The sequence below is a fragment of the Malaclemys terrapin genome, chromosome 2 (assembly GCF_027887155.1).
Source record: "Malaclemys terrapin pileata isolate rMalTer1 chromosome 2, rMalTer1.hap1, whole genome shotgun sequence".
Lineage (NCBI taxonomy): Eukaryota > Metazoa > Chordata > Testudines > Emydidae > Malaclemys > Malaclemys terrapin.
The window spans coordinates 151,587,799-151,615,582 of NC_071506.1; the positions used below are offsets into that span (position 1 = coordinate 151,587,799).

Below are 27,784 nucleotides of genomic sequence, written 5' to 3' on the forward strand. Positions count from 1 at the left end.
ATGGGGAAAATTTTTAAAATCTTAAATTCTCATGGGATGAGAAAACTGTTTCCTGCCCAGCTCTAGCTGTGATTGTAAACCAGTTCTGTTTACCTTGATGGTCTCTGGTTCTACTGCCCACAAGGAACTGGAATGTGATCACCAACTCATTTCACTTTGGTTCCCAAGACACTTAACAGATGGTAAGTACATTTTGGTAACATTGGTGTGTACACATTTTTTAACCTCTTCACAGTATGCTGGGTTATTCCTGAATTTACACCAAACTTTCAGGTAAAACTGTGTATATCTGACATTATGGGCCTGATAGCCCTCCCATTAAAGTAAATAGAAATAGTCCCACATTAACTTTAAATGGGAACTGGATTGGGCTCTAGATTTCCTCAAAGTCTCTGAGTAAATGATAGTAGTAAAGGCATGAGACTGTGCATGCTATTGTGACTTTGCCAAGTGCTTCACTGCCCCATAATCAACATAACAACCTACATTACAAAATGGCAGCACCACAGAGTATTGCTGACGGTCCAGAAGAACTATTTAAAAATGAATTCAGGGTATAAAAATATAACTACACATTGAAAAATGATAGGATTTAAAAGTGAAATCCTATCCCTTTGAAAAGAACCCAGTGCGATTCACTTATGTTCCAGATTCAGTCTGTCACTTGTAACTTATACCAAAGTTAATTCCGTAATGGACAGATACTGAAACACACCTTTTGTTTGCCAAAAATTTGGCACACCAGTTTGAAACACAGGAGCCATTGAAAATGCAGTTGTACAGAGTCTAATGACAATTCCAAGACCATACTACAGTGACAAATTTTGCTGTCATTGGTATGAACATTTCAATGGGGTTATTTCAGAATTACCCAGGGGTGACAGAGCAGAATTGGCCCACACGTATTAAAATGCAGAGCAAGATCCAACTAGTAAGCATTAATCCATCTCAATATTTTGATGCTTTGCCAAATCTTTTGACATTTTCCCAACCCTTCTGTAAACATGACAACCCATTTTTAGGCTATGTAGGTTCTAGGTACAGCAAAGGTCTCATTGACACATGTTATGGTACACCTCTAACGTACTGCAATATAGGATTTTATTTTAAATGAAATCTGTCCTTGATTGATGCCCAAAGTAATGTAGTGGTTTAGCTAAGGAGCATGTCACACTACCTGCACAAGACACATCTGTAACTAGCAACAGAGGGTCCTGTGGCACCTTTAAGACTAACAGAGTCTTTCGAAAGCTTATGTGCCCAATACTTCTGTTAGTCTTAAAGGTGCCACAGAACCCTCTGTTGCTTTTTACAGATTCAGACTAACACGGCTACCCCTCTGATACTTGATGTGTAACTAGGGTGACCAGACAGCAAGTGTGAAAAACCAGACAAGGGATGGGAGGTAATAAGTGCCTATATAAGACAAAGTCCCAAATATCGGAACTGTTCCTATAAAATTGGGACATCTGGTCAACCTATCTGTAACCACAGGCATATCAATCTCTGTGCTTCAGGTTCCCAGAGGAAAACCAATTCCTTTTTCCCCATCTGATGTCTGCTCAGCATGTATGCTCTTTGGGGCAGGGGCTGTCTCTTAATGCAAGAGTACACAATGGAGACCAGATCTCTGGTGGGGTGTCTAAGTGTTAGTATAATACATACAAGTCACCTAAAGTTTTGACTGCAGTGACAGAATCAATTTTGTAACCATATGTACAATAGCAAAAGAAGTGCCCAGCCATTTCAGGTTAGTTAAGACACCTACTTGTGGTTGCATTTCCCTCCACCCTTCCCCATTTTTCAAGTGCAAGCATGTGTTTACTTTCTTTGCACATGTCTCGTGATTAACTGTCCGCAAAAGTACCTCATACCCATTGTCATCTACAAGATAAGGAGGAAACAGCCATACTGCAAAGTCTGTGGAATTTGTGGGTGGATTTACTGCCAAGTGTTGCTGAGTCTGTCTGATGTGGATACTGCTGTGGAGTGTTTGGGTTTACTTCATTTGTCTCCCATCACTGATGAAGCATTAATGTGAGGAATCATCTAAGTTCTTCTAATTGCTCTATATCCCAGGGTCAATCAAAAGCTAAAGTATTTGTTCAGTCTGTATGAAGTTGGGAAAGATTAAAATGCTTTTCTACACATTATATAGAAGGTGAAAGTGTAGCACTGGAGTATGACTGTTACCAGCCATGAGGTGCCACGTGTTTGAAGAAGGAATATGCTTATTTGAGTATCACCATAGTCAACAAGTTACATACCTATTCTCCTTCAGCATCTGCTTTCCCATTCAAAGGCAGCAGGGTCAGAGTGCAGATTTTGTCCCAATAAATCCAGGTTGATTCACATACTATATTAACAGAGATAACTAAGAGAATTCAAAGATTAAGGCCAAAAGAGACCATGGTGATCATTTTGATCTGACCTTCTGTATAATAATAATTAATGGAGATATCCTATCTCCTAGAACTGGATGGGACCTTGAAAGGTCATCAAGTCCAGCCCCCTGCCTTCACTAGCAGGACCAAGTGCTGATTTTTGCCCCAGATCCCTAAGTGGCCCCCTCAAGGATTGAACTCCTAACCCTGAGTTTAGCAGGCCAATGCTCAAACCACTGAGCTATCCCTCCCCATAGGCCATGTGACTTCTCTGAATTAATTCCTGTTTGACCTAGAATATAGCTTTTGGGCAGGGAAAAATCCAATCTTGACATAAAAAAATCCAGTGACAAAGAATCTACCACAACCCTCAGTAAGTTGTTCCAGGGGTTAATTACCCTCACTGCTGAACAATGCACACTTTACTTAGTGTCTAAATTTGGCTAGCATCAGCTTTCAGCCATTGAGTCTTTTTGTACCTTTGTCTGCTAGATTCAGTGCATTACCTCTTTCTATCTTGAATTAGTTTCAACCAAGGTAAGAAAAAATAGTTGGGGGTTCTTGTTTTAGCTTCTCCATCTCCAGGACAGAACAAACACCACATGACAAGATGTATAGTCACATTTATTAATGCACTACTGGAAGATGCTCGGATATTATGGCGATGAGTGCTGGAGAGAATTTAAAAAATCTCCAAAAATGTATCCACGTTGGTGCAATAGACTTTGCAGGGAACCCTAAAGATTGACAAGGAAAGGATGTGGCAGGTGTATTGACAGAACTTGGTGGACTAACTTGCACACTGGCTGCCTAAACTCTGCTATTCTTTAGGTATTGTCATTCAGTAGAAGACACATTTACTTTGAATTTTTAAAAAGTAATCAACAGTGAGTTGTTTGAAGTTTTGGTACATGAAAAAGCAAATCTGATCTTGACACACTAGGAGTGAAATTCACCAATGTGCACAAGGATGCATTGGTCTTGTGTTGGCCTTAAGTTCCACTTAAGCCTCTGGAGCCAGATCAAAAGTCAGTAGTCAATAAGACTAACTTCTGTTGACTCCAATGGGCTTTGCATCAGGCCCATGGTGCTTTGTTCCCTCTATGTGAATGAAATACATAAACCCTACAACATGTTCAGAATGCAATTTTAAGATATTTTTAATCACAAATGAACCCCCCCCCCCCTTTCTCTGTGTAAACCCTTCAAGGATAAACCCAAAGGAAGCATGTTGAGTCATGATTTCTGATATTTGGATTATGTGTGTATTATCTATATTACCTTTAAAACAAGATTCCTGTTTAACATATCCATTCATGCATCTGATAGGTCTAAAAGTTACTCTGTTTTTGTTTACTACTGCCCTGCTTCTCTCATTATCACTGAACAGCAGATTGAGTATGGTGAATGACAGACTATGATGCCCCTGAATAATATCCCAGAGCAGGAATCTTTCTAAATCTTGTTTTATGAACTCTAGATTGTATATGGTAATCTTGAGCTGCATCAGACAGGGACACCTTGCCTGTGATTATCTTGCAGTTCAGACTGATTTTAAAAATGACGTGACATGGAAAATTCTATTGAAAGAAAGATTTGATAAATTCTATTCACTTACACACCTATAGCCATATTTGAAGGAAGCAGCATTTGGCTTACTGTAAGTCATGAGCTCAAGGACATCTGCTTCATAGCAGCGTTGAGAAGTTAACCAAATTTAATAGTGAAAGAAGTATTTTAACTAATCTAGGATTAAGCTTTATTGCATCATTTTAAAAGATGCATCTTTTACAAAAAAAAGTATCAGTTTTTTTTTCTGATGGACTATTCATCTTACACCAAGTAAAACTTAAAATCAACCAGGACACCTGTAGCTGTGTATAATAGCAAGTGAGCATATTCAAAAGCCATTATTTTTACTAAAAATGGCATTGGCATATGACAGACTTTATATTCTGCTTATGCATAGGATATAAAGTATTTCCTGTTCACTCACTATCTCTCATGGAGCTCTGTGCCACATGTGAGAGTTTATGGCAAAATATCTCTAGGGTCAGATTCGAATATCCTTACTGATGCTGAGTAGCACTTTATACTGGTACTAATTGTGAATGTGGGTAGCTGAATTCTGACCACAGTGATTTTTATTTGCCCTCAAATAATCATCCATTTCCTCTGAATATGTGGATTGTGGATGCCAGGCTGTCAGGGGTAAATATGAAGAATTAGTCTAAATAAACTATCAATCTTTACACCTTTATTTTTTTTAAATTATTTAACTTTTATTACTGTTGCACCATTTATACAATTACATATAATTTCAATGCATCCATTGTACATTTTGTTTTTCATTTGTTTTCCAATGAGTGGTGTGTTGGTGTCTGTGACACAGAATGGAAGAGAAACTGGAACTGCAATGAACGCAGACTTTTTCATTTCCACTGACCAATAAACAGAACTACAGGTGCACCCAACCACAGACATGCATTAACTCGTCATGAGAAATCTAGGTAGGCTAAGTAGGATGAGAATGCTGTTTACTCCCAAAAATATTTGGAGAGGAAGAAGAATTGGAGGATTGGCATTGAGAAAAATGTGGACAGCTAAGTGGGTTTTGTCTGAAAGTTGGCATTCATCCACTGCATAAAAAATATATCAAAATAAGAGGCTGTAAATAAAAAAAAAAAAAACACCCACAGAAAATACTGCTTTCATAAAGATCTGATTGCCTTGGCACAAGCCCAGCGGGCAGAATCAAACGCATCACTCCCAAACCCCATTACAGAACAAAAAAAAGATTTTGATACATTGGTGGAGTGCATTTACAGCAGTTCAGATACAAAAGATGTGCTGTACTTTCAGACATCCATGTTTTTCATTATTATTTTTAAATCCTGGCAGAAAGTATATTAGATATTTCCCCACAAAAATACTATTTGGATTCTTCCCCCCTCCCTTGCTCCCTCCCAACTTGATGGGACATCCTTTTTTTCCCCCCTGGGCAATACATATTGTTATTTCAGATCTGAAACAAGTTAGTATAGCTGAAAAAATTAAAAAAAAAAAAGACACAGGTTGTTTTAAGTGGTTAATTTCAACAGGCTGTCCAATTTAATCTTGCACTGCTATGGTTTGATCCGAATTAGTCGCTGGAACTTCAGAAGATTTTGCTTCCTCTGGTGGGGCTGCAGGCGCTGAAGCCTTGGGAGTAGAACTAGGTGCTTCTATTGCTGCCGGGGTCTCCTTGGAAGAAGGTGCAGCCTCGCTGCTGCTAGGTTTTGAGTCTGAAGCTGGGGCCACATCACTTTTAGTTTCTTGCGCTGCAGGTGCTGCGGGAGCCTCAGTCTTTTTGGCTTCCCCTTCCTCTTTGCTCTTGTCATCCGCTTTACTAGTAGCTGTGGCTTCTGAAGGCTGGGAAACTTTTGCATCATTGCTGGGCTCAGAAGTTTTAGGTGCTTCACTACTGGTAGCAGGAGCAGAGGCTGAAGTCTGTTCCTCTTGCTTAGGTGCCAGTTGTTCATTGTTCTTCTGTGGCTCCACTTTTGCATCGACAACAGCCTCTGGCTTCTCTGCTTCAGATTTCTGGACTTCTTCCTGGCTCACGGCTTTTTCTTTTTCCCCTTCTTTGTCTTCTGTCTTATTGGCAGCAGCCTGGGACTCTTTATCACCCTTCTCCTCCTTGTTGTTCTCCTTCACTTCTGCGGTCTCTGTGGTTTGCTGGGCATCCTCATTCTGTTTTGGAGTCTCCTCTTCCTCAGTAGCTGCTCCCTCAGCCTTCTTGTCCTTGTCTTTAGCTTTTTCGTCATTGACATTGTACCCCTTCTTCTTCTTGCTAAGTTTGCCTCCCATGTTTGGAGTTCTGCAAAAAAAGAGAAAAAAGACGGTTAACAAAAACCTCTACCTCGCCTCCTCAAAGCTAAATTCCTTACTACTTCTCACACCAACAGCTGGAAAGTTTGGGTGCTGGCTATTCCAGCAGAGAATGCAGTAACTTGATCAGTGATTAGCTACTGAACACAATGATCCACTAGCTTGCCAAACACCTATCAGGGCACTATCTGCCCAGCCCCAGAGGCCCTGCAATACTTGTGCCACCAGATCCTTAAATCATCACCCCATGAAGTCAAGAAGAATCATCTGCTAGTGCTATTTACCCCTCCACCTTCCAATTTATGTCAGGAGGAACTGAAAAGGGAGGAAGAGGAAGCATGCAACCCTATCCTCTTATGTCTCAGAAAGGTATTCAAGTAGGGTGACCAGATGAGAGGAAGAAAATATCAGGACACATGGGGGGGGTCACCGAAAGGAGCACACACACACAAAAAAAACGCAAAGTGCTGCGAAATATCGGGACAAATTGCGTCCCGACCAAACATCGGTCGGGATGTGGGACAAACGCCTAAATATCGGGACAGTCCCAATTTTATCGGGACGTCTGGTCACCCTATATTCAAGAGGAATAAAAGAAGAAGAGCTCAGGAGTACCATTCAAGTTAGACAAATACTAAATTTGAATCCTTACAAACCCTAGTTGCTATATCCATGTCTGGCTAGCACAAAAGTCCACTAATACTCAGTCCCTAACAAAATTTGTTATGGATTTACTAGTCCCCAGAAATGCTTTTAGAGGCCTTGAGAATAAAAGTGGTCATTGCTTCTCAGTGATTGAAATGAATCCATCACCTACAAGCAACTTGACAACACTGATCCATACTAGGGGTGCTTGGTATAACAAAAACCACAAACAAATAGTGTATGTTCAGTAGCCAGATTTCACATGTTAATAACTCGGCTATTTATATTTTGATCCAGAGCTGAGACCACAGGCCAAGTTTTAGCCTAGAAAGAATTTTTTGTTGTTGATTTTTACAGCCAAGCTATAAACTGATTCAAACTGTTTTAGAATGAAAGTGCTGACCCAACTAACCGTGACACTGAACGGATTTATGTTTTACCCAACATAAAAGATTGCATATACTTCACAACAATGTCCTGTGACTTACATAGTTCATTCCCACTAAGAAGGCAGATTGTTCACTGGGTGTGTATGCACAGAGGACAAAAATGTGCACACAAATTCAAGTTTGATTAAGTGGATATGTCCAGTACATTCAAAATTAAAATGGAATCAAGAATCAGGAAGGACTTTGGAATAAGGACTGACCTGGCTTATTGTGCAATTTATCCTGTTGTTCCTTCATATTGCAGCACATATGGTATGTAAAAATCTCCCACTGTTTTAATTCTGTCACATAAGGAACCTTATGAGCTGCAATACTTGGGCACAGCAGGTTGAGTTAAGAAACAGCAACACTGACAACCTGAAATACAGCAAGGCTATTACCGCTTTTCTAATAGAGAGAAACAAACCCAATGTGGGGATTTTTTACATGCAGGTTTATATGTAGTACACAATGTAATATAATCTATTTAACATGTTTAAAATGTTATACCTCTTTCTTACAGCTTCTCGCCAAGATTTTTAGATGTACTAGTGATTGGATCCCCAACCTGAGTCACCTTCAAGAGACCCAACTTTCAGAACCCCCAAGTCCCCCCCCAAATCCCCACCAACCCCTTTAAAATATGCCTCAAGCTGGACGTGCAAAGCGAAGACACCCAACATCACTCATCATTTCTGAAAATTCTGGCTTCTGTCAATAGCTGTGTACCTCTGTATTTGATGTAAGTAGGGTTACCATACGTCCGGATTTTCCCGGACATGTCCGGCTTTTGGGGGCTCAAATCCCCGTCCGGGGGGAAATCCCCAAAAGCCGGGCATGTCCGGGAAAATCGGGAGGGCTGGGTGGTGCTCGGCCGGGGCCGGCGGTGCGGGGCCGGGGGCATGGTGCCGGGCCGGGGTCCGGGCTGGGAGCCGGGTCGGCCGGGCCGGCGGGGAGCCGGGTTGGCCGGGCCCGCGGGGAGCCGGGCCGGCGGGGAGCCGGGTCGGCCGGGCCCGCGGGGGGCCGGGTCGGCCGGGCCGGCGGGGAGCCGGGTCGGCCGGGCCCGCGGGGGGCCGGGCCGGCGGGGGGCCGGGTCGGCCGGGCCCGCGGGGGGCCGGGCCGGCGGGGGGCCGGGCCGGCCGGGCCCGCGGGGAGCCGGGCCGGCGGGGAGCCGGGCCGGCGGGGAGCCGGGCCGGCCGGGCCCGCGGGGAGCCGGGCCCGCGGGGAGCCGGGCCCGCGGGGAGCCGGGTCGGCCGGGCCCGCGGGGAGCCGGGCCGCCGGGGAGCCGGGGTCCGGCAGTGCTGGGCGGGCCGGGGGTGGTGGGCCGGGGCCGGCACCCCAGGGCCCGAGCCGACCCAGGCTGGAGCCGCCGGGGGGGCTAGCCTGGGCTGCGCCTCCTCCCCCCCACACCCTCCTTACCTGCTTCAGGCTTCCCGCGAATCAAATGTTCGCGGGAAGCAGGGGAGGGGGCGGAGACTTTGGGGAGGGGGCGGGGTTGGGGAGGGGGTATGGGCGGGGCTGGGGGCGGGGGCGGGGGCCGTGGAGTGTCCTCCATTTGGAGGTACAGAATATGGTAACCCTAATGTAAGGATTTATATCTCCTTGGTAAGGAGTAAAGACTCAAGTCTTAGCTAACAAGATCTTTACTCCTGAACTGTACATTGAAACACAAATTTGGTCTGGTTAAAACAAAGGAGAGATTGAAAGGTGATGTCCTTATTAATGGGCCCCCAACTTGAAAATCCACACTCTGTCTGAAAAATATTTACCCATTATTGTTACCAGTAATACTACCGTTGCAACCTGGAGAGCATCATAAATGAAAGATTAGAGCGGGGAAATTCTCTCTTTCAGTTTTATATTTAGAAGACAGCGAACAATCAAATGTACTGTCAAATACATGTTCCATTTCAGAGTTTCCTCTGTAGAGTCAAATTACTAAGTTTCCCTTGTTTGGGTGGTTCTTTCACACAGCTATAGGGGAGAAAAAATATATATGAATTTTTTTTGTATTTTTAGATTCACAATTATTAGGGAAAGTCAGGGGCAGATATAGTATCAGGAATTACTCTTAAGCCATTTTTTAAAAGTGACTACCTTTCAAGTTAACTATGTCCCTTTAACATCTTAAAAAGAACAGGAGTACTTGTGGCACCTTAGAGACTAACAAATTTATTAGAGCATAAGCTTTCGTGGACTACAGCCCACTTCTTCGGATGCATATAGAAGTGGGTTGTAGTCCACGAAAGCTTATGCTCTAATAAATTTGTTACTCTCTAAGGTGCCACAAGTACTCCTGTTCTTTTTGTGGATACAGACTAACACGGCTGCTACTTTGAAACCTGAAATTTAACATCTTAGTCTTCCTGAAATTCCTTTTACAAAAATCTAATTTAATTTGCACCACCTATACTCTTTTTGTATTTCTCCTAGCCTGGGAAATGAAGATAACCTAGAAAAAAATGAAAGTGAAACTGACTAGTCAAATTCTACTCTAGTACAATCCTGCAATGTTTATATTGTAAAGACTGCAATATGTTGTTTCCTTGACATCTTTCTATTAGCATTTTACTGCAAACACAAATCTAATTTTAGGGCAGAAGTTGAACTATGAGTGTCCCTTTAAGATACAACAACACTCTATATCAAATTTACCAAAATAGCGATAGCACCAACTGCGGGGAGGGGATAATCCATTCCATCCTTCTGCATGGTGGCCAAAATATCCATCATACACTCAAGTTACACACCATCTGGTGATGTTCTACCCATTTCCTATCAGATTTTGAAATGCAACCCCCATTAATTAGTACATTACTTGACAAGTAGCACTGATATGCCATTTTAGTCCTCATTTCTTTGAATTAGCATATTACCACTGATCTCGATGGAGACCATTCGTTTTCAGCAGCCTGGACAAGGGACCCTTCTGCAGAGAGGTAGATTTCCTGCTGCTGTATCAACAAGGCATATGCACAGTCTAACAGTGGCTCCCCTGTATATGTTCAGTTGAAATTGGAAATTATGATCGACAGTGACCTGTCAGGTCTCAAGCCTCAAACAGGAGAGTAATCACAAGGAAACTATTTATGTGGGTAATGGGGAAATGTGGAGTCCCGCAATGGTAATGTATCTTAAGAGCCTTATGCTGAGAAGTAATATGCTATTCCCAAAGAGATTGAAGGGTGAACGACTGTAAAAGGATTCTAACCCTAGGTGAACAATACTGGAGGATCCTAAGGACTACTTTTGTTGAAGAAAGTTCAACCTCTTAGTTATTTAAAAAAAAGGCCAAGGACTTTGTTTGCTGTCTGATAACATCATGGCCTCCCCAATTCTCACTACTTATTAGTCTAGTCCATTGATTTCAGCTCCAGCACTTCTTATAGAAACAAAAGGTGGTTTACACGCTTGTACAACTGGTGAGCTTCAGAGGGTTTCTGCAATTCAGCAGGAACAGAGATTTATACCAGAGCTGTGTGCACTTCCAGATTTCCAATCCCTAACTAAGCCTCTATTTGTTTTCCAATACTAGTGCCCAAATACCAGGAGCCTAATTTCATTTTCTGCACCTTCTGTATTTTTCCAGATTTTACTATAACATGTATTGCAATTTGCCAACCTTGCTTTTTTAAAACAAATTATTTTGCTCTGAATACTGCTAGTCACAAAATGCTCTAGGGTAGAGGTCCTTCAAGAAGCAGAAATACATGCTTTAAAGAAAAATGCATGCTCAAGAACCTATGAAATAGATTTTATTTGTTCTGATGTATTTTCTGTGTGGTTCCTGTGCCCCAGATTTACTTGCAGCCAATCGGTATTATGCATTAGGACAGAAAGGAGGGGGAACGATGTACAAACTATTTTCAGATCTATTTATAGATGCTTAGAGTTAAAAATGGACTGCTACTTTCCAGCCTTGAGAATAAGCTAACCAAAGCAGATAAGGTTTTTTTTTAAAAAAGACAGATCACTCTGGAACTTGTAGGCCAGCTTATTGGACAGCTGTTTCCTAAGCTAGTAAGTGTTGTTACCAGTCATGCAGTAACGGTCATTTACTTAAGTGAAAATGCTGCATGAAGATCACTCATCCTCTCAGTAAGTTTTCCAGTTCCCTTGTTTCTATTCATTTTATAACCAAATGAACTGTTGCTTTTCCTTTCCTGGCTTATCAGGGTATAACACAAAATGAGGACATAGGAACCATCAGTGCTACCCTGGAGGTGTATTTGCGCTATAGGTAAAGATGGGATTTGATGTTCTTCTCCCCAACCCATCCTACCTTCCAGTCAATTACTCTTTCTCTCAATGTACCAAGTCCCCTCTCGCTTTCTATCTCTGATTTCCTCCTCCAGAAGTGGGTCTTTATTTCTGTTACCATTGTCTGAAGTGGGTGCTATTATCCCCAGAACGCTTACCACCATTCTAGCCATGCTTCAAAGAAGGCTCTCAGTATCTAGTGTAAAGAATCCTGCGGTACATCAGACACAAAAGGCTCCTGCTGCACATAATTGAACAGAATATTAAAAAAAATGTTTGGAGCAGGAACCAGAGGGGAAGAAACTTAGCAAGCAGAATTCAAGACTGGTCTGTTGGTAAAAGACTACAGAAGAAAGAGACTACAGCAGAGCCCATGATGTCTGGTGCCAGGTAACTATGTGTCTAATGTATATACAAGGCTTCCTCTTGAGGCCATTCCCATAGAGTATTGTACCATTGAAGGGTCAAATACCAGCTTTAATATGCACATTTGGGTCAATTCAAACCAAAGGCAAAAAAGATTCCTTAAATATACCATTAAATTTAATGAAAACATCTTAAATCTTAAATTTAATGACAACATACCAAGGTTTGCTTTATTTTTGGCCACCACACAGAGTCCCTTCTGGTATGAGAGAAAAGGAGGAGAAAAGACTCATTTATGGAAATAACGCTGGTTTTAGATGGCCTCTTTATGAGAGGCAGGAGCAAAAGACAGTCCTTTGTATTGGTATTGTTTTCATGTTTAGGTAAAGAAAATGGTGTATATTCAGAGACACATTCATAGCTTCCATTGACCTAAGTGGGAGCTATGAGTGCTCAGCTTTGCTAAAAGTCTGGCCACTTACTGCAATTCCTAATGTGGGGTGGAGTGCCTAAATTTAGGCTCAAATTTAGGTTCAAAAATCTAGGCCCAACTGACTAAGCTGAAAAATGTGCCACATGACATTATGGAAAGAAAAACAATCTGTTCTAAAGAATAATCTATTAGATCATGTTGGCTCAAGGATCAAAACCACCCCAAATAAAGGTGGGAGAAAGCAGATGCACATGTACATGTAGAGGCCTTTGCCCTGCACTTTGCAGTGTGCCAACTGTGTAGCCCATTTGGTTTTGTTTAATTTTTCAATTTCAAAAGAATGAGAAAAATATGGAGATCTACATTCAACGCAAGTAAATGTATTATAGTGTACTTGTATTGTGGTAGCATCCACAATATGCTAAACACTGTCTATGTATCTGGGAAGATGGTCCTTGAAGAGTTTACAAATCTATAGAGGTTAATATCATAACTGCTTGAGCTACAGTTGAAAGATATGGGCCTCAAGCCTCAAAAGACATGTTTGGTTCAAAACACTCCCCAAACTTTGAGGGGTACACAAAATCCAAAGTTTGGTTTTGGAACTCTCTCTAGCTGTTACCAGCTGAATGTGGTGAAATTTCATTTGTGTAATCAAACACTCTCAAAGAGAGGGCCAGTTTGTATTATTGTGAAGAGATCCCTTGAATTTTGATATCTGTGCTCTTCCATCGCTGGAGAGAAATAGGAAAAGCAAAGTAGTATATAGGCTGTTTCTGTATGAGTGGTGAACAGCAATAATTTTCTGAGGTTCCAAAGCAGTAGTTCAGCCAAGTAGAGTGAGGTAAAAGACTTACAAGCTGCACCGGAGATCAAAAGCATTTCAATCCATTCAGAATTTTTTCACTGTAGTGTTCATCCAAAGGTAGAGGAAACATTAAGAAAAAATAACCTGTATGCAGATATTAGAATGAAGATGTTTTAAAAGAAGATCAGTGTATATGTATAGGCTTTGTTCAACTCCTTCTAAAAGCTTCTCGGGCCAGATTTTTAAAAATCTGGGACTTTATCCTCTGCATTAAAGTACTCACCCTGAGGTTTTCTATCACTCCCAGAAAGTAGCACCAGAATTGAGTATCCTTCACAGTTTATTTTAAAAAATCATTTCTATATCAGTAAATTAGTAACTATCCTTCCCCTCTCCCCACTACATACTGTCAAACACGCCCCCAAGATGGAATATACATGATTAGCTGGATACCTAAGATGACAGTGTCACAAAATTTTAAATCTAAGAGCATGGATTACAGTAATGTATTCACAGAATATAGTGTTTAAAAAATTCAACTGGTCTTTAAATAGGCCAATATAACAGACCCTGGGAAAAAGTACAGTATAAAAATCTGACTGAGCAGTTTTTAAGAGTCATAATTAAATTGTGCCTCTCTAATGAAATTGCATCCTTCTGAAAAAAGTCAATAGACCTATCTCTTTATATAACCATCTGTTTCAGGGTTTCAGCTATAAAGTTATGACTTCCTGTATACACATACATATTTTATATAAAGCATCATTTAGTAAAAGCCTTCACATTGCAGCAAAGGGTCAGATCATTTAATGAGCGACCTATGTGTGTATATATATCTCCTCAATATATGTTTCACTCTATATGCATCCAAAGAAGTGGGCTGTAGCCCACGAAAGCTTATGCTCTAATAAATTTGTTAGTCTCTAAGGTGCCACAAGTACTCCTGTTCTTTTTGCGGATACAGACTAACACGGCTGCTACTCTGAAACCAGACTAGAACTGACCATTACCGACATCCTTAATAGAGAGAACTGTACATTTCCAGGATGGATGGAAGGCTAGAAAGACTACAGGCTGGAAAGGCTATGACCCCATAAACTAAGAGTCTGCTTCTGAGAAGAAACTACGCACCCAGAGTTCCCACTCAACTTCAATGGGAGTGTGGGGTGCTCAGCACTGCCAAACAGTAAGCCCCAAACCCCACTTCAGAAAAGCACTTAAGAATATACTTAAATCCCATTGAAGTCCATGGGACTTAAGCATGTGCTTAAGTAACTGAGGCCTACACTAGCACATTTGGCATACCATAGAAGAATGAAAGTAAGCTTCAACCGATTATCTGGCGGAAGTAACAGGTCAGTCTCAGTTATACCAACTACAAAAATCAGCTGCCAAGCTACCTCAGCATCAGCTACTTCCTGTCTCATTCCCAGCTTTAAGTATGGTACAACAAAAGTCTACAATTCAAAGCAGAATTTCAACATTGCAAAATAAATAGATAGGTTCCTTTCCTGCAGGTTACCCAGCCAACTGCCATTTAATAAAGGCATTGCAACAAACTGTAAGTAATCAAACATTGATGGAGCTCAGTAATTCAATGACTTGCTGTACTCATGTTTTTAGAAAAAGCCATAGATGTTTAACATAAAAAAAAAGGGTGCGTATTAAGAACTTAGTTCTAGTGTTTAAAGCATTTAGTCAAGCAGTAGAGTTACATACACATTTAGGGCCAGATTTTCACAAGTACCTCAGCACTCAACAGCTCCCACTTCACACTTTTGAAAATCTGAAAATTGGGATCCCGATGGTCTACTTCCATTGCAATAGAAAAAAAAATTACTAACTTGCTGTTTCACAACAAAACCAACGAGTCTTTCTGAAATTCCCACCACCACCAGTACAGGGAGATGAAGCGACTAATCCAGGAGTGGGCAAACTTTTTGGCCTGAGGGCCACATTGGGGTTCTGAAACTGTATGGGGGGCTGGGCTGGGAAGGCTGTGCCTCCCCAAACAGTCTGGCCTGCCCCTATCTGCCCCCTCCCACTTCCCGCCCACCTCAGAACCCCTGACTGATCCAAACCCCCCTGCTTCTTGTCCCCTGACTGCCCCCTCCCGGGACCCCCCACCCCTAACCATCCCCCTGGAACCTCATCCTCTATCCAACCCCCCCCACACTCCCTGTCTCCTGACTGCCCTGATCCCTATCCACACCCCTGCCCCCTGACAGGCCCCCTGGGACTCCCATGCCTATTCAACTGCCCCCTGCTCCCTGTCCCCTGACAGCCCCTCAGGACCCCCAGCCCCTTATCCAATCCCCCCACTTCCTGCCCCCTTATCATGCCACTCAGAGCACCAGGATCAGCAACCATGCCGCCCGGCCAGAGCCAGCCATGCCACCGCACAGTCTAGAGCACCGGGGCAGGCCAGCAGCTCTCGCAGCCATGCTGCCCGGCAGGAGCTCGCAGCCCCACCACCCAGAGTGCTGGCGGCACAGTGAGCTGAGGTTGCGGGGGAGGGGAGACAGCAGGGGAGGGGCCGGGGGCTAGCCTTCCTGGCCGCGAGCTCAACAGCAGGACTAGACGGTCCCATGGGCCGTAGTTTGCCTACCTCTGGGCTAGTCCAAAATCAACAGAAGTCTGTCAGAGTCAGATTCCCAGTCCTGATCCTTAGCCAAAAGCCCATGGTTCCCCACCCATTCACATTTATCCTCAATCACCCTTATGCTAACCCTGACCTAATTGCTTAACGTGATAGACATGATTAAGGTGGCCCTAGCTCAAGTTCAGGCTTCTTAAGACAAAGAAATTAAGCGGCTTTGGGAAATTTTAGTTATCAAAAGTCTGGAGGTATATTGATGTATATATGAAATAAATCCATCAACATCAGTGGAGTTAATTACATGGATGTAACAGAACAGAAGGTGGCCAGCCGTCTCCAGGTGCCCCAAATTGTTCCATTTAAGTTCTTAAAATCTAGCAATTGCATTTGTTTATTGCAGTGGGAAATAGGATAATAAAATGGGAGATTCTTGACTTTGGCCATCACTGAGGAAAGGGTCAGCCTGTTTCTTATATTGGCCACAAAGATCTTTTTTGCGCTTCCTCAGGCTGCATACACTCCTGCCGCTGGTACTCTCGCCCCTCTTCCTCATGGGCACTGTTTCAAAAACGTCATGAATTTCCACGTCTGGTAAGGAACTCTATTGTAAGGGGAGATATCCCTTAAAATACAAAAGCAGTGGTCACCTAATTTCCCACATGCCATATTAAGCAGATATAGGCCATCCTTTGTTCCTTATCGAAGCTGACATTTTTTTTTTTATGTGCAAGCCAACATGGCACTACCAGCAGGTAGTATCTCAAGACTAGGTGTTTAGCTCTCAGACGGATACATTTCACTCTTACTTCTCTCCTTGTAGAAGTGGAGTGTGTCTCCCCCATAATTTTTAAAAATACAGCTCTGATTAATGATTGAAGGTAATTTACTATTCCACTACCCTCCCCCCCCAGACTAACGCACTGCGATACATTTAATTTCTTCTGAAAAATACCAACAGAATAGCCAGGGCAGGGTCATGTAATCCCTTGTATATTATGGAAAAGGCTGAGTGAGGATTTATTTGGATATGTCCAAAAAGATTCTGTTAAGAGATATTCCAAATTCATGGAAGAAATGGAATATCAGAAGTTCTGATTATTGACAATAGACCCCAACTGTCAAATGCAGAGTTTCAAGAATTTGCCAAGTTCTGTTAATCCAAACACAATGTCTCTTCATAGAACAATATCCACAAGGTACTGAATAACCAGCCCAGCTGGGAATGGACAATTATAGCTATAAACCAAAATAAAAAACCCACACTCATGGCAAAACTATCAATATTGTGCGAACAGATCAAAAAGGGAAAAAAATACATGAGATATTGTCCACATTTACTTGAAATACTTGATCTCAGATACCTGTTGATACAGTAATGAAAAATAGGTGAGGAATCTATTATTCAAAGAACAGAGATGAAACTCTGTCTCAGGGCCAGCAGATTCATTAAAAATACTAGACTTGCCAAAACCACCACATCCAATTAGCACCAAACTGAAATCACATGTAATCTGCTCGAATGAGTCATGTTCATCGCCACGTCTGGAGAAAGCCAGCCAGCTAGAAAGTACTCAAATAAAGTATAATTGATCAATTAAGTGGCTGAAATATTTCAAGATATACTGATCAAGTGTGTTACTTCAATATTAAGTGTAGGAGTGGAATTAAATTAGTTAAATATACATATGTATTTCAGATTATAGTAGCCTTAGCTCAAATAGCAACATTCTTCAAGCCTTGCTAATAGGTTATTCTGCTCCATGTAACATGGCTTGTTGGCCTAATGCTGCAAGGTCGTTTATTTTTCCCAACACCGTTCCTGTTTCAGGAGGCGTTTTAATGGAATAGCTGAATATTGAAGCCCGTATGGTCACTGAAGACATAATATACTTGGCTTCAGATACTCAAACTATTTTGGTTTTAGAAGTAGCCATAGAAACAAGCAAGCATGTTTGATTCTATCAGAGGAAACCAAAAGCTCAAGGTGTTTGATTTTGTGGTTTCATATTATTTGTTACCTTGTATTCAAGTCATATTGGTCTGGTACTGTACAGCCTCGGCCCTGTTTTCTCTGATCACATCATTTGTTGCAGAATCCACAACTTGTTGTAGAATTGTACTCCAGAATGTAACCCATTGTTTATTACTATTCATTTTTGGACCAGGAACAGATTGTGGTAGATATTACACAAACAATAAAAAACAATCCCTGCCTCAAAGAGCTTACAATCAAAGTATAAAACAAGAACAGAAGGATTACATGGGGGTTAAAAGAAGCAAAGAAACTATATTGGTCAGCATGATACACAGTGGTCTATAAAAAAAGGCTTTGTTTCTAGTCTTATGGTTGCAAAGAAAACCTTGAATACATGAACACAGTGTAAACCAATGTGCCTTCCTGAGCTCACAGGCACTCTGAAACAACAGCTCTGCTAGGTGTGAACTGCTACATTAACCTCACTGCATTTTCTACAACAGAGAAGTCATCTTTAAATGTCACCATTGTTAACTATTGCACTACTGTGGATTTTAAACAGAATCAACTAATGTGTTTGCCATGCAATCCCAAACTGCCTCCAGTGACTTTCCATGTGCCAAAAATGCACCAACTGTCCCCTGCACAACTACCAAAGACTCCAATTTCCTCCTCCATAATTTCCACAAGGCAGTTATGTGTTGTCCACACGAAAGATTTGGTACATGGAAAATTGTAAAGTGAAGGAACAGCATAAGAGATTATTTTAACAAATACTGCGCACTGGCTGAATTATTCATCTTCATGTTTAATTCATTCAAAACTTCCCTTTTTAATTTAAAACAAGCAGCTATAGAATTTTCAGTTTGCTACATCAGAGTGCTGCAGAATTTAGGAAACTTGCTACACAATGGAGGTCCAGCTTGCCATCAGCTATGCAAGACGTTGGCTACAGTACTGGATGTTTCAGGTTTCGGGATCATTTTCTTTTGTCAGCTTCCAATAATAGGGACCTTTGCACCAAATTAAACATTGCAAAAATGTATTGCAAAAAGTCAGTTTGCCCCAGACCAGAGATCTTAATCACACCATTGTTCACAACTGGAAGAAAGGATTTTGACAAACTCCTTCTTTTCAGATGATTTTAATAGAAATAGATTTTACAAGAAAACCTTTCTGAAAACAATTATTTTTCCAGGTCTTTAACAATAAACTAAAACAACAGCCAAAAATTGGCACATTCCTTTTGCATACTAATTACAAGCTGCCATATTGGTTTGTTCAGTGTGCATTTCTCCCCAAGAAATATTGTTCAATAATTTCACAACATTAGCCAAAGCTTTCAAACCTTGATGCCTAATATTAGGCACCTAAATCTGTATTTGGACTTCTAAATAGAAATGGCCTGGTTTTCAGAGGTGTTGAACATCCAGAGCTCCCAATATGGTTCAGATCCAAAGAATTTTCACTATTAGTTGTGAAAAACAGAGCTGGTCAGAAAAATTCCGATGAGACAGTTTTTTATCTATTTGCTGATTTGTCAAAATCAAAACATTCCACAGAGACATGTTTCAACAAAGTTCCTCTGGAAACCCGACAGGGTTCCAGGCCAGCTTCCATTTATGGCCAAACCACCTCTCTAATACTTAATATACAATCCAAATGTCTAGCTAAAGAAATATTTAAGATAACAAGAGCCTCAATGCTTCAGGACAATTCCATCGTCACAAGTATTCTATTCATATTGTGTCCCTCCCATATATCCTGTGCCCACATTTATTGACGCGTCTATAAGATGTACTTGCCAATCTTATCTTTTGGATGTCTGAAATTGGGCACCCAAAATCACTAGTCACTTTTGAAAATACGATATAAGGCTTGGGTCCAGGCAGCAGCCAGAGCTGAACAGGAAGTTGCGGGATGCAGCACTGGGGAAGAGCAGAGATGTGGTGAAGACTTCAGTTCTTGAGGGACTCCTCAGAGCACTCTGGTGCCTCTGTGTGCTGGAAAATGAGGGCAGCACTTTCAGCACACACTGCCCACATTTCCCTACCCTCATCCTGAGCAACCGATGTGTAGTCTTAACTCAGCCCACAAATACAATACACAAGCTTTTTTAGAAAGTTATGTTAATAACCGTTCCCTCAAAATAAAGTATGTTTTGGGATCTAAGTAATTTGTTATTATATCCCTTTAATGTTTCTCACTTACAACTATATGTAACTTTATGTATTTACTAGCTAGACCAGTGGTCTCCAAACTTTTTTGATCGCGTACTCCTATCAGTAAAAATTTTTTGAGCACGCACCCCATGCCGCGCCAAAGGAAAAAAAAAGGGCAAAAAAGCCGCTCAGACTCCCGCCTGACTAAGCAAAAACCAAAAACAGCGCTCCTCCTGCCGTGCACCCCCAAGGATCCTCTTGCGCACCCCCTGGAGTGCACGCACCCCACTTTGGAGACCACTAAGCTAGACCATTCTACTTTCTGCATCAGCTTAGGCAGAGTTCTTGGAATATAAACTTTGGCACAATACTGTAAAGTAATCATTTCATTTTTTTCTCAGATTTCAAGTGGAAAAATTACTTATGGAATATAATTTTAGATTTTCAAAGTAATTATTAAGTTCTTACAGAGACTTTTCCTTTCTGACTACAGTCTGCTCTCGTACAATGCTGGTTGCCTGAAAATGTCATGTGTGAGCACACGATAAGGAGATGGAACCACTAACTGGGACTAGGATTACAAAGAGGTAGTGAATACTTGCAATAGCTCCCAAGACTCCTCAAACTATATTTTTTCTTCTCATTTGTGCATAGTTTTAGAGGGCTTTCCCTCAACCCTCCCACTTCCCTGGTTCTTGTCACGCAGACAGCAAACAGCAAAAGACCAGAAGTTCGAAGTGCAGACGATGCAATGTGTATTGGGATTAGTTTCCAAGTAAGCATATTTCAAAGCCCTTCACACCAGTTGGGCTTATCTCTATACACTGACAGAGTCTATTCCCCAGTGTCCCCCTTCCCAGCTCTGACACCGCAGAGCATTTACCCCGTATCCCCCTTCCCAGCTCTGACACCGCAGAGCCTTGCCTGTGTCCCTGTTCCCCATTCCCCCTCTTAGCAAACATGATTCCAATTGCCCTTCTTCCCACTTCCTGTTTGACCCCAGTTTATATAGTAATAGTCTTAGCTATTCTTTAACCAATCATTTACTGAAATTTAACTAACCAATCCTAGCATATTGTAACATAATTCTCTAACCAATTATATTCCACTACCCTAATTAACTTACACCTAGCAAAATTAATTATACAGCAGACAGAAACAATTAGAGAACCAGACAGATTAACAATAGAAAAGTGGGGGCCATAAAGATAAAACATACAGAAAAGATAAAACATACATCACATACATTGATAAGTGATTTCTTGGCAGACAGGATGCTATCAAACTAAGTTTTCTTTAACTATCTTAAGATCTGTTTCTTTATCTGGTTGTGATGGGCACTATCAGGACAGGATCGTCTTCCTAACAGCCCAATAGCACCTTATTACCATGTGACTGGTTTGGGATGTGAGGATGTGACCGTATGCTTCCCAGCTTATGGCTGCCCCTGCTGCTAAGCCAAAGACCTTACCTAAGAACAAAGCCTCAGGCCTTGGCTACACTTGCAGCTGTACAGCGCTGTGAGGTAAACCTGTCTTCGTACAGCTGAGTAGACAAAAGCGCTGCAGTCAGTCCACACTGACAGCTGACAGCGCAGTGGTGTGGCCACACTTGCAACATTTGCAGCTGTGTTGGGAGTGGTGCATTATGGGCAGCTATCCCAGCATTCATGTGGCTGCAACGTGCTTTTCAAAACGGGGGGGGACGTGGATTGTGACAGGGAGTGTGGGGGGAGAGAGAGTGCTTTTTGGAGCATGTCAGCTCTCTATTTTGCAAGTTCTGAACTCCCGGCCCCCTGCTCATTCATTCACTCACTCAAAGCAAGCTGCAAACTGTTTGCTTTTCTCTGTGGTACGAGCTTTGACACCGGCACTTCCATATTCCTGCAGCCGGTCACAACAATGAAGAGGACTGGCCACTTGACAAGGTGATTAGTACAGCGCTGCAAGCGTTTACACTCACACCTGTGAGTCATAGCCACTCCGCTGCAGCTGTTATTCCTCTTGGAGATGTGGAGTACCTGCAGCGGTGTACCCAGGGAGATACAGCGCTGTAAGTGCCCTGTCAGTGTGTACGAGGAGTGAGTTACAGTGCTGGGGGAGGCTTTACAGCACTGTAACTTGCAAGTGTAGCCAAGGCCTTAGACTATCCTAGTGGGAGAAGGCCCATATACAGGCGAACTGCGATTTTGATTCTTTGTTTTTATACCCCTGTAACTAGCTAAGGCCTTGGCTACACTGGTGCTGTACAGCGCTGCCACTTGCTGCGCTCAGGGGTGTGAAAACGCCCCCCCCCCCCTCGAGTGCAGCGAGTACAGCGCTGTAAAGCACCAGTGTAATCAGAGCCTGCAGCGCTGCACGCTCGCTCGCAGCACTGCAAGCTCTTCTCCTCGGAGAGGTGGAGTACTTACAGCGCTGCAAGAGAGCTCTCGCAGCACTGGCAGCACAACTACACTTGCGCTTTGCAGCGCTGCCGCGACAGCGCTGGGAATTCCTAAGTGTAGCCAAGGCCTGAGTGAGAAAAAATACACCTGAGTTCTTAGAGTATAGGCCTTTACAGGTAGGCCTGAATATCTATATTCTAACACATGGCACTCCCATTGCAGCCAGTGGGAGCCACATGTGTATCCACAGGCAGAATTTGACTCCAATTATATTACAAATCAGCACTCCTGACTCCAGCATACTGACATCATAACTGTACCACAAAGAAGGAGGGAAAGAGACGTGGGAAAAGAAGGACGGTTCTTAGACACGTACCTTCATGTGAATGCTCTTCACTCCTGAACACAAAATGGAAGAGTCTTACATAATTAAAACAGATGCAGTGTCACAGAATTAAGCCATGTCCCTCTTCCAGTTAATATGGGATTATTAATAATTATCCCAAATAATTGGTTTAATTATTGGAATATGCTCTGCCTTAGTCCTCAGAGACCATTAAGCTAATCGATAGCTCATGGAAGCTAACCTTTGTCCTTAAATAATAGTTTCTTAGGAAGGCAGGATATATTTAAGGCTTCAGAATGAGGCTATATATCATGCTATTTACACATACATACACAGTACTGTTGTGTGCTTGTAATACTGTTGAGTGCTTCATGTGCATCCATGTTGAAATTTACACCTCTGCAGAGGGCTAGCACAAAGTCTATGCACCATTAAGTGGTAATTTAACCATACAGTGGGATTTATATGCTATACGGACTCTGCAGAGGCTTATATTTCATCTTTGGAATAAAATCCTTAGCCTTTTAGGCCTGTCTTCAGTACAAAATTTTGTGCTAGAATGCAGCAATGAATTAGGTGTACACAAGGCAAGTCATGTTCTGCATTATATAAAACTACTTGCAATTAAGCCTTACTGGGATCTGGATTGAATCATAAGTAGTTTACACGATGCTAAATACCATTGAGCTTTGTGATGACATCATCAAGGGTCAGCATCATATTAGCTTCCTCAACTCTACACAGTTGCATTCTAATAAAGTTTTGTAAGACAAGGCCAAAGATACCGAGAAAGTTGCAAGTCAGAAATCTTAACATCTTAGGTTATTAAGATCTTTGGGGAAAAAAAGTTTTACATTTATGTTTCCCAGCAATCATTTGAGCTGTTTCCATTTTTCACTTCACTTTAGCGAGGTCAATTATATTACGCTAGTCTATTTGGTGCATTTCATTTCTGGTTCTCATACATGTTTGTGTAATTCCAGCACCGCAGAAAAAACAATCCTGAGTCCATTTTTTAGATTTTGATTCATACTGAGTTTTGAAAAAAAGCAACAGAGGGTCCTGTGGCACCTTTAAGACTAATAGAACCCTCTGTTGCTTTTTACAGATTCAGACTAACATGGCTACCCCTCTGATACTGAGTTTTGAAAAATTTTACAAAACCTACATTTTCTATCTGAACTACGATAGTTACCAGTGTCACTTTGAAAATCTCCTCCAGTGTTCTAAAGGAACAAAAGGAAGGAAAGTACCTAAATACCACCAACTTTCAATGGGAGTTAAGCACCTAACTGCAAATTCTCCCCTATTATCCATTTTAGATATTCACTTTAGAGAAGATTCCATACGCATTTCCCTAAGCTTGTTTAGAATTGACTCTGAATGGCAAAGCAGAAATTATTGTACTGAGCAGTGTACTGCTTCATCCTTTCTCCTGCCTCCCACTCAAGGCAGCGAGAGATCCAGCAGCATGGATCCACCAAAATATCCCTCCTGATCAATTGTATGTGTGGGCATTGACAACTCCTCGGGCCTGCTCTATTATAGGCAATATGGAGATCAGGGAAGTGATAGTAAATGGTGACTCCTTTTCCTCCATCCTTCTGTTTCATTTAGCAGTAGAGGGATGAAAAGAGAGAAAATTAGTTCTGGGTGAGCTGTTTTGGGGCAAAAAAGTATGCTTCCTGTAATGGAAAAACAGCCTGCCACCAGTAAAAAGAGCACACAGCACTACAGGAATAACACCCACAAACAACCAGTCTATTCACTGCAGTTATCTAGGGTGACCAGACGTCCTGTTTTTAACGAGACAGTCCTGTATTTAAGCCCTCTTCCAGGTGTCCCAACCAGTGGTGAGTGGGGGGGAAGGTGGGGGGTCGACAATGGGGGTGAGTGTGCAAGGCTGGTGGCAGGAAGCTGCAGCATGTGGGGTCAGGGGGCTCCCCAAGCTGGTCTGTCAGCACAGCCCCCCAACCCCCATCCTGTTTCCCGCTAATGCTGGCTGTGTGCTGCGAGCTGTGGCAGCTGGTCAATGGGAGCAGGTGGCAGACTCTGGCTGGGAAGATGCAACACCAGGTACTGGGAGAGGTGGGCCTGTCCCGGGGACCCAGCGGGGCTAGGAGGGCACCAGTCAGAGAGGGTTTGATCGGTCAGTCACCCCCCTTAGTCCCCCATGTGTGAGAGAGGGATACAGGTGTGTGTAAGGTTGTCTGAAAAGTCCAGTCGAAAAAGGCACCTGACAGTGTCTGGTCAGAAACAGTGACGGGACACCCAAAATTCAGTTGCTGCCTGCAGGGGTGCCGAAACAGTTGGGGCCGGACTGACGGGCAGGAAGGTACTGTGAAGGGATCATGGTACCCAGCCGGCAGCGGGGGGCAGCAAGCGGCCCTGCCCACCCCCTTTGGTTCCCCCAGCGCACGCACGCACCGGAGTCTTCCTTGCCGCCTCCTCCAGTGACAGCAGCAGCATCAGCAGGGATGGGCAGCAAGAGCACCTCCTGCCCCTACTCCCACTGCTGCTCCTGTCCCGCCGCCCCCTCCGGGCAGCACCCCCACCAGCTCCCACCTTGCACAGGTGAGTAGCCAGGGCATGGCATGCTCCCCATCCTCCTCACACCTGATGTGCCCCCTGCCCAGCGCCTGGGGCAGCCCACAGGAAAGGGGATCCCTGCTAAGCCCCAGCAGGAAGATCCCTGCTCTCCCAGGCAGAGAGGCTCCGCTAGCCCTCTGGCAGGGGAATCAGGCTGCGAGCAGCATTTTCACTGCACATGGGTGGGCAGCGGGATGGGAAAGGTCTTGGAGGACCAGCCCCATCCACAGGCAGGCAGTGGGGGGGCTTGGACCAGGACTGTGGGGGGGGAAGAGGGGTGCAGGTGGATGGGCGGGCTTGGGCTGTCCCCGGGCGCCCGTGGGGAGGGGGATTTCAGGCTCGTCCCGCATGGGCGGGAAGCAGGAAGGACTTGGGCCAGCCCCACATGTGCGGGGAGAGGGGGAGGGTGGCCACAGGCAGCCCATGTGCGGGGGCGGGCTGGGGGGTGCAGCAGGGAGGCTGGGGGACCTCAGCCCAGCCTTGTGGGTGGGAACCAGGGAGGGCTGGGACGGACCCTGCAGGGGGGAGGGGGAGCACTGGGCAGGGAAAATATGGTCACCCTGTTTACATCCAGTTTAAGCACTAAGATCAACACTTCCCACACTGGGAGCCTAAAGTTAGATATGATTCATGTGCATAAAGCTGAGCCAATATTTCCAAATGTGGATGCCTAAGAGTCTCAAACTGCTTCAGTGCAAATTAAAGAAGTGAGCCAATTTACAGGAATGAGAAATAGGACCATTTTAGAAGCCCCCTAACTCAACCACATAATTTGCATTTGTCCCATGTACTACCTAGAGATTCTAAGAAGGGTGTTTATAATCATGGAGGGACTGGCAGTAACTCCATGGTGTTGTGCAATTTGCATTTAAAGCAGGACAAAAATCCCTTGTATTTAAGTGATTGCATTACTCTCCAAATTTGGCCCACTAACTCTTCTTATGGCAATTTTAATCTTGCTAGGATAACAGCTTCTAACTTTTTCAGCAGAAAGATTTTTAAATGTTTCTTTTTGGAAAATTTGCCTTGTTTCCTCGTCTTGCTTTGGGGATGGGGGGTTACTAACTAAACCATCACAATCCTCAAACTCCAAAAATCTCTCTCTCTGCCCTTCCCCCACCCCTAAATAACTATTGGGCATAAACTACTTTTGAAGTGCTAAAATTAGATGCATTGGGGGTTATTCCCCTTATTCAGGATAACCCAACTGCATTAAGCCAAGACTACCAAAGTCATCATCAAGTTCCATCATCTACTCCCATTCTCGCCTGCCACTTCTCAGAGGGACAATGAGCAGGTGGGGGGAAGGAATGAGATTGGGCAGTAGAAGATTTGTAGGTGAGGACTGTGCGTGAAGCCTATGGTTTGCCTGTAGATGCCAGCTGTGACCTCTGCTTCATTAGATCAGAGTTCCTCTTCACTTCCCACCTTTGCAACTCAAGCCCCAATTCTTCCCCATGCACCATCTCACAACCCTGCTCCCCACTCTGCTCCATACCACATCCCTATTTATCCTTCTCAAATCATCACCAAGCAGCCCTGGGGTGCGCAGCCATGTAAAGGGGGAGCTAGAGGGACTGGGTGGGCATGTGGAGTTGTACTTTGATGATCCTCAGGGGGGGTGACAGAATGTAATTACTCTCCCCTAGGCTTCGTCACAGCCCGAACCTATCTCAGCTCAATTCCCCACCCCCGCAAGAGTCCGAAGTTCAATATTGCCTCACAACCCTGCTTTCTAGCGTACCCCGCACACATCCCCACTCCTCAATCTACTCCTCCACCCACATTTGGGGCAGGAACCATCTTTCCAGTGTGTGCATATATACACACAGTACCAACATAATAGGGCTCTATTCCCTTACTGTAACCTCCAGGGGCTACCACAATTCAAATTAGTAAATAGGATTTCCCAGTCCTCATTATGGCTCCCCTTTTACTTTCTGCTTTTAAGCACTGATCCAAACAGAGCACTGAAGGGGGAGTCAAGGGCCTGGGTTCTAATCCCAACTCTATCACTGACCTGCATCAACATTTGGCAGGTCATCTCACCACTCTGTACCTCAGTTTCCCTATAGTGTTACTTGCTTTCAAAGTACTTTACAAAGGCAAGTAACTCATGAGAACTGTTATATAAGAGCTACTGACTTTTTTTTTTTTTAAACGACCTATTTCTAGCTGGAAGACCCACATAATTCTATTCATTTAAAAAAATCCCTTGTTTTCTAACCACACCACATGGTCAGAGTTAAAAGTTGCACATTTTGACCCCACTTCTGAGAACACCTCTGTATGGAGTATGCATAGCTATCGATACAAGCACCGTGTTCTATGAGAAAGGGTCTAGGAACACTGTAATGTGCTACTTACATCCAAACATGATAGTTGCATTGATTTATTATTACTGTGCATATTTAGCAATCAAATTTACTCTAGTCATGATAAAATCTAATTAAGCACTTTCCATGCTAGTAATATTGCATTAATGATGCAAGTCACAATATAGAGACACATAGCAGCTCAAGGTTTTCAGATGCTT

General features: G+C 43.1%; 1 protein-coding gene across 1 annotated transcript in view; it reads right to left on the reverse strand.

The window, feature by feature from the left end:
• Positions 1-4,619: 4,619 nt before the first annotated feature.
• Positions 4,620-27,784, reverse strand: part of BASP1 (brain abundant membrane attached signal protein 1) — a 70,776-nt gene continuing 47,611 nt past the window's right edge. Inside the window, exon 2 of the mRNA XM_054018143.1 lies at positions 4,620-6,243. Coding sequence (XP_053874118.1) covers positions 5,496-6,233 — 738 coding nt within the window. The 5' untranslated portion in view covers positions 6,234-6,243 and the 3' untranslated portion in view covers positions 4,620-5,495. The remainder of the gene's footprint in view (positions 6,244-27,784) is intronic.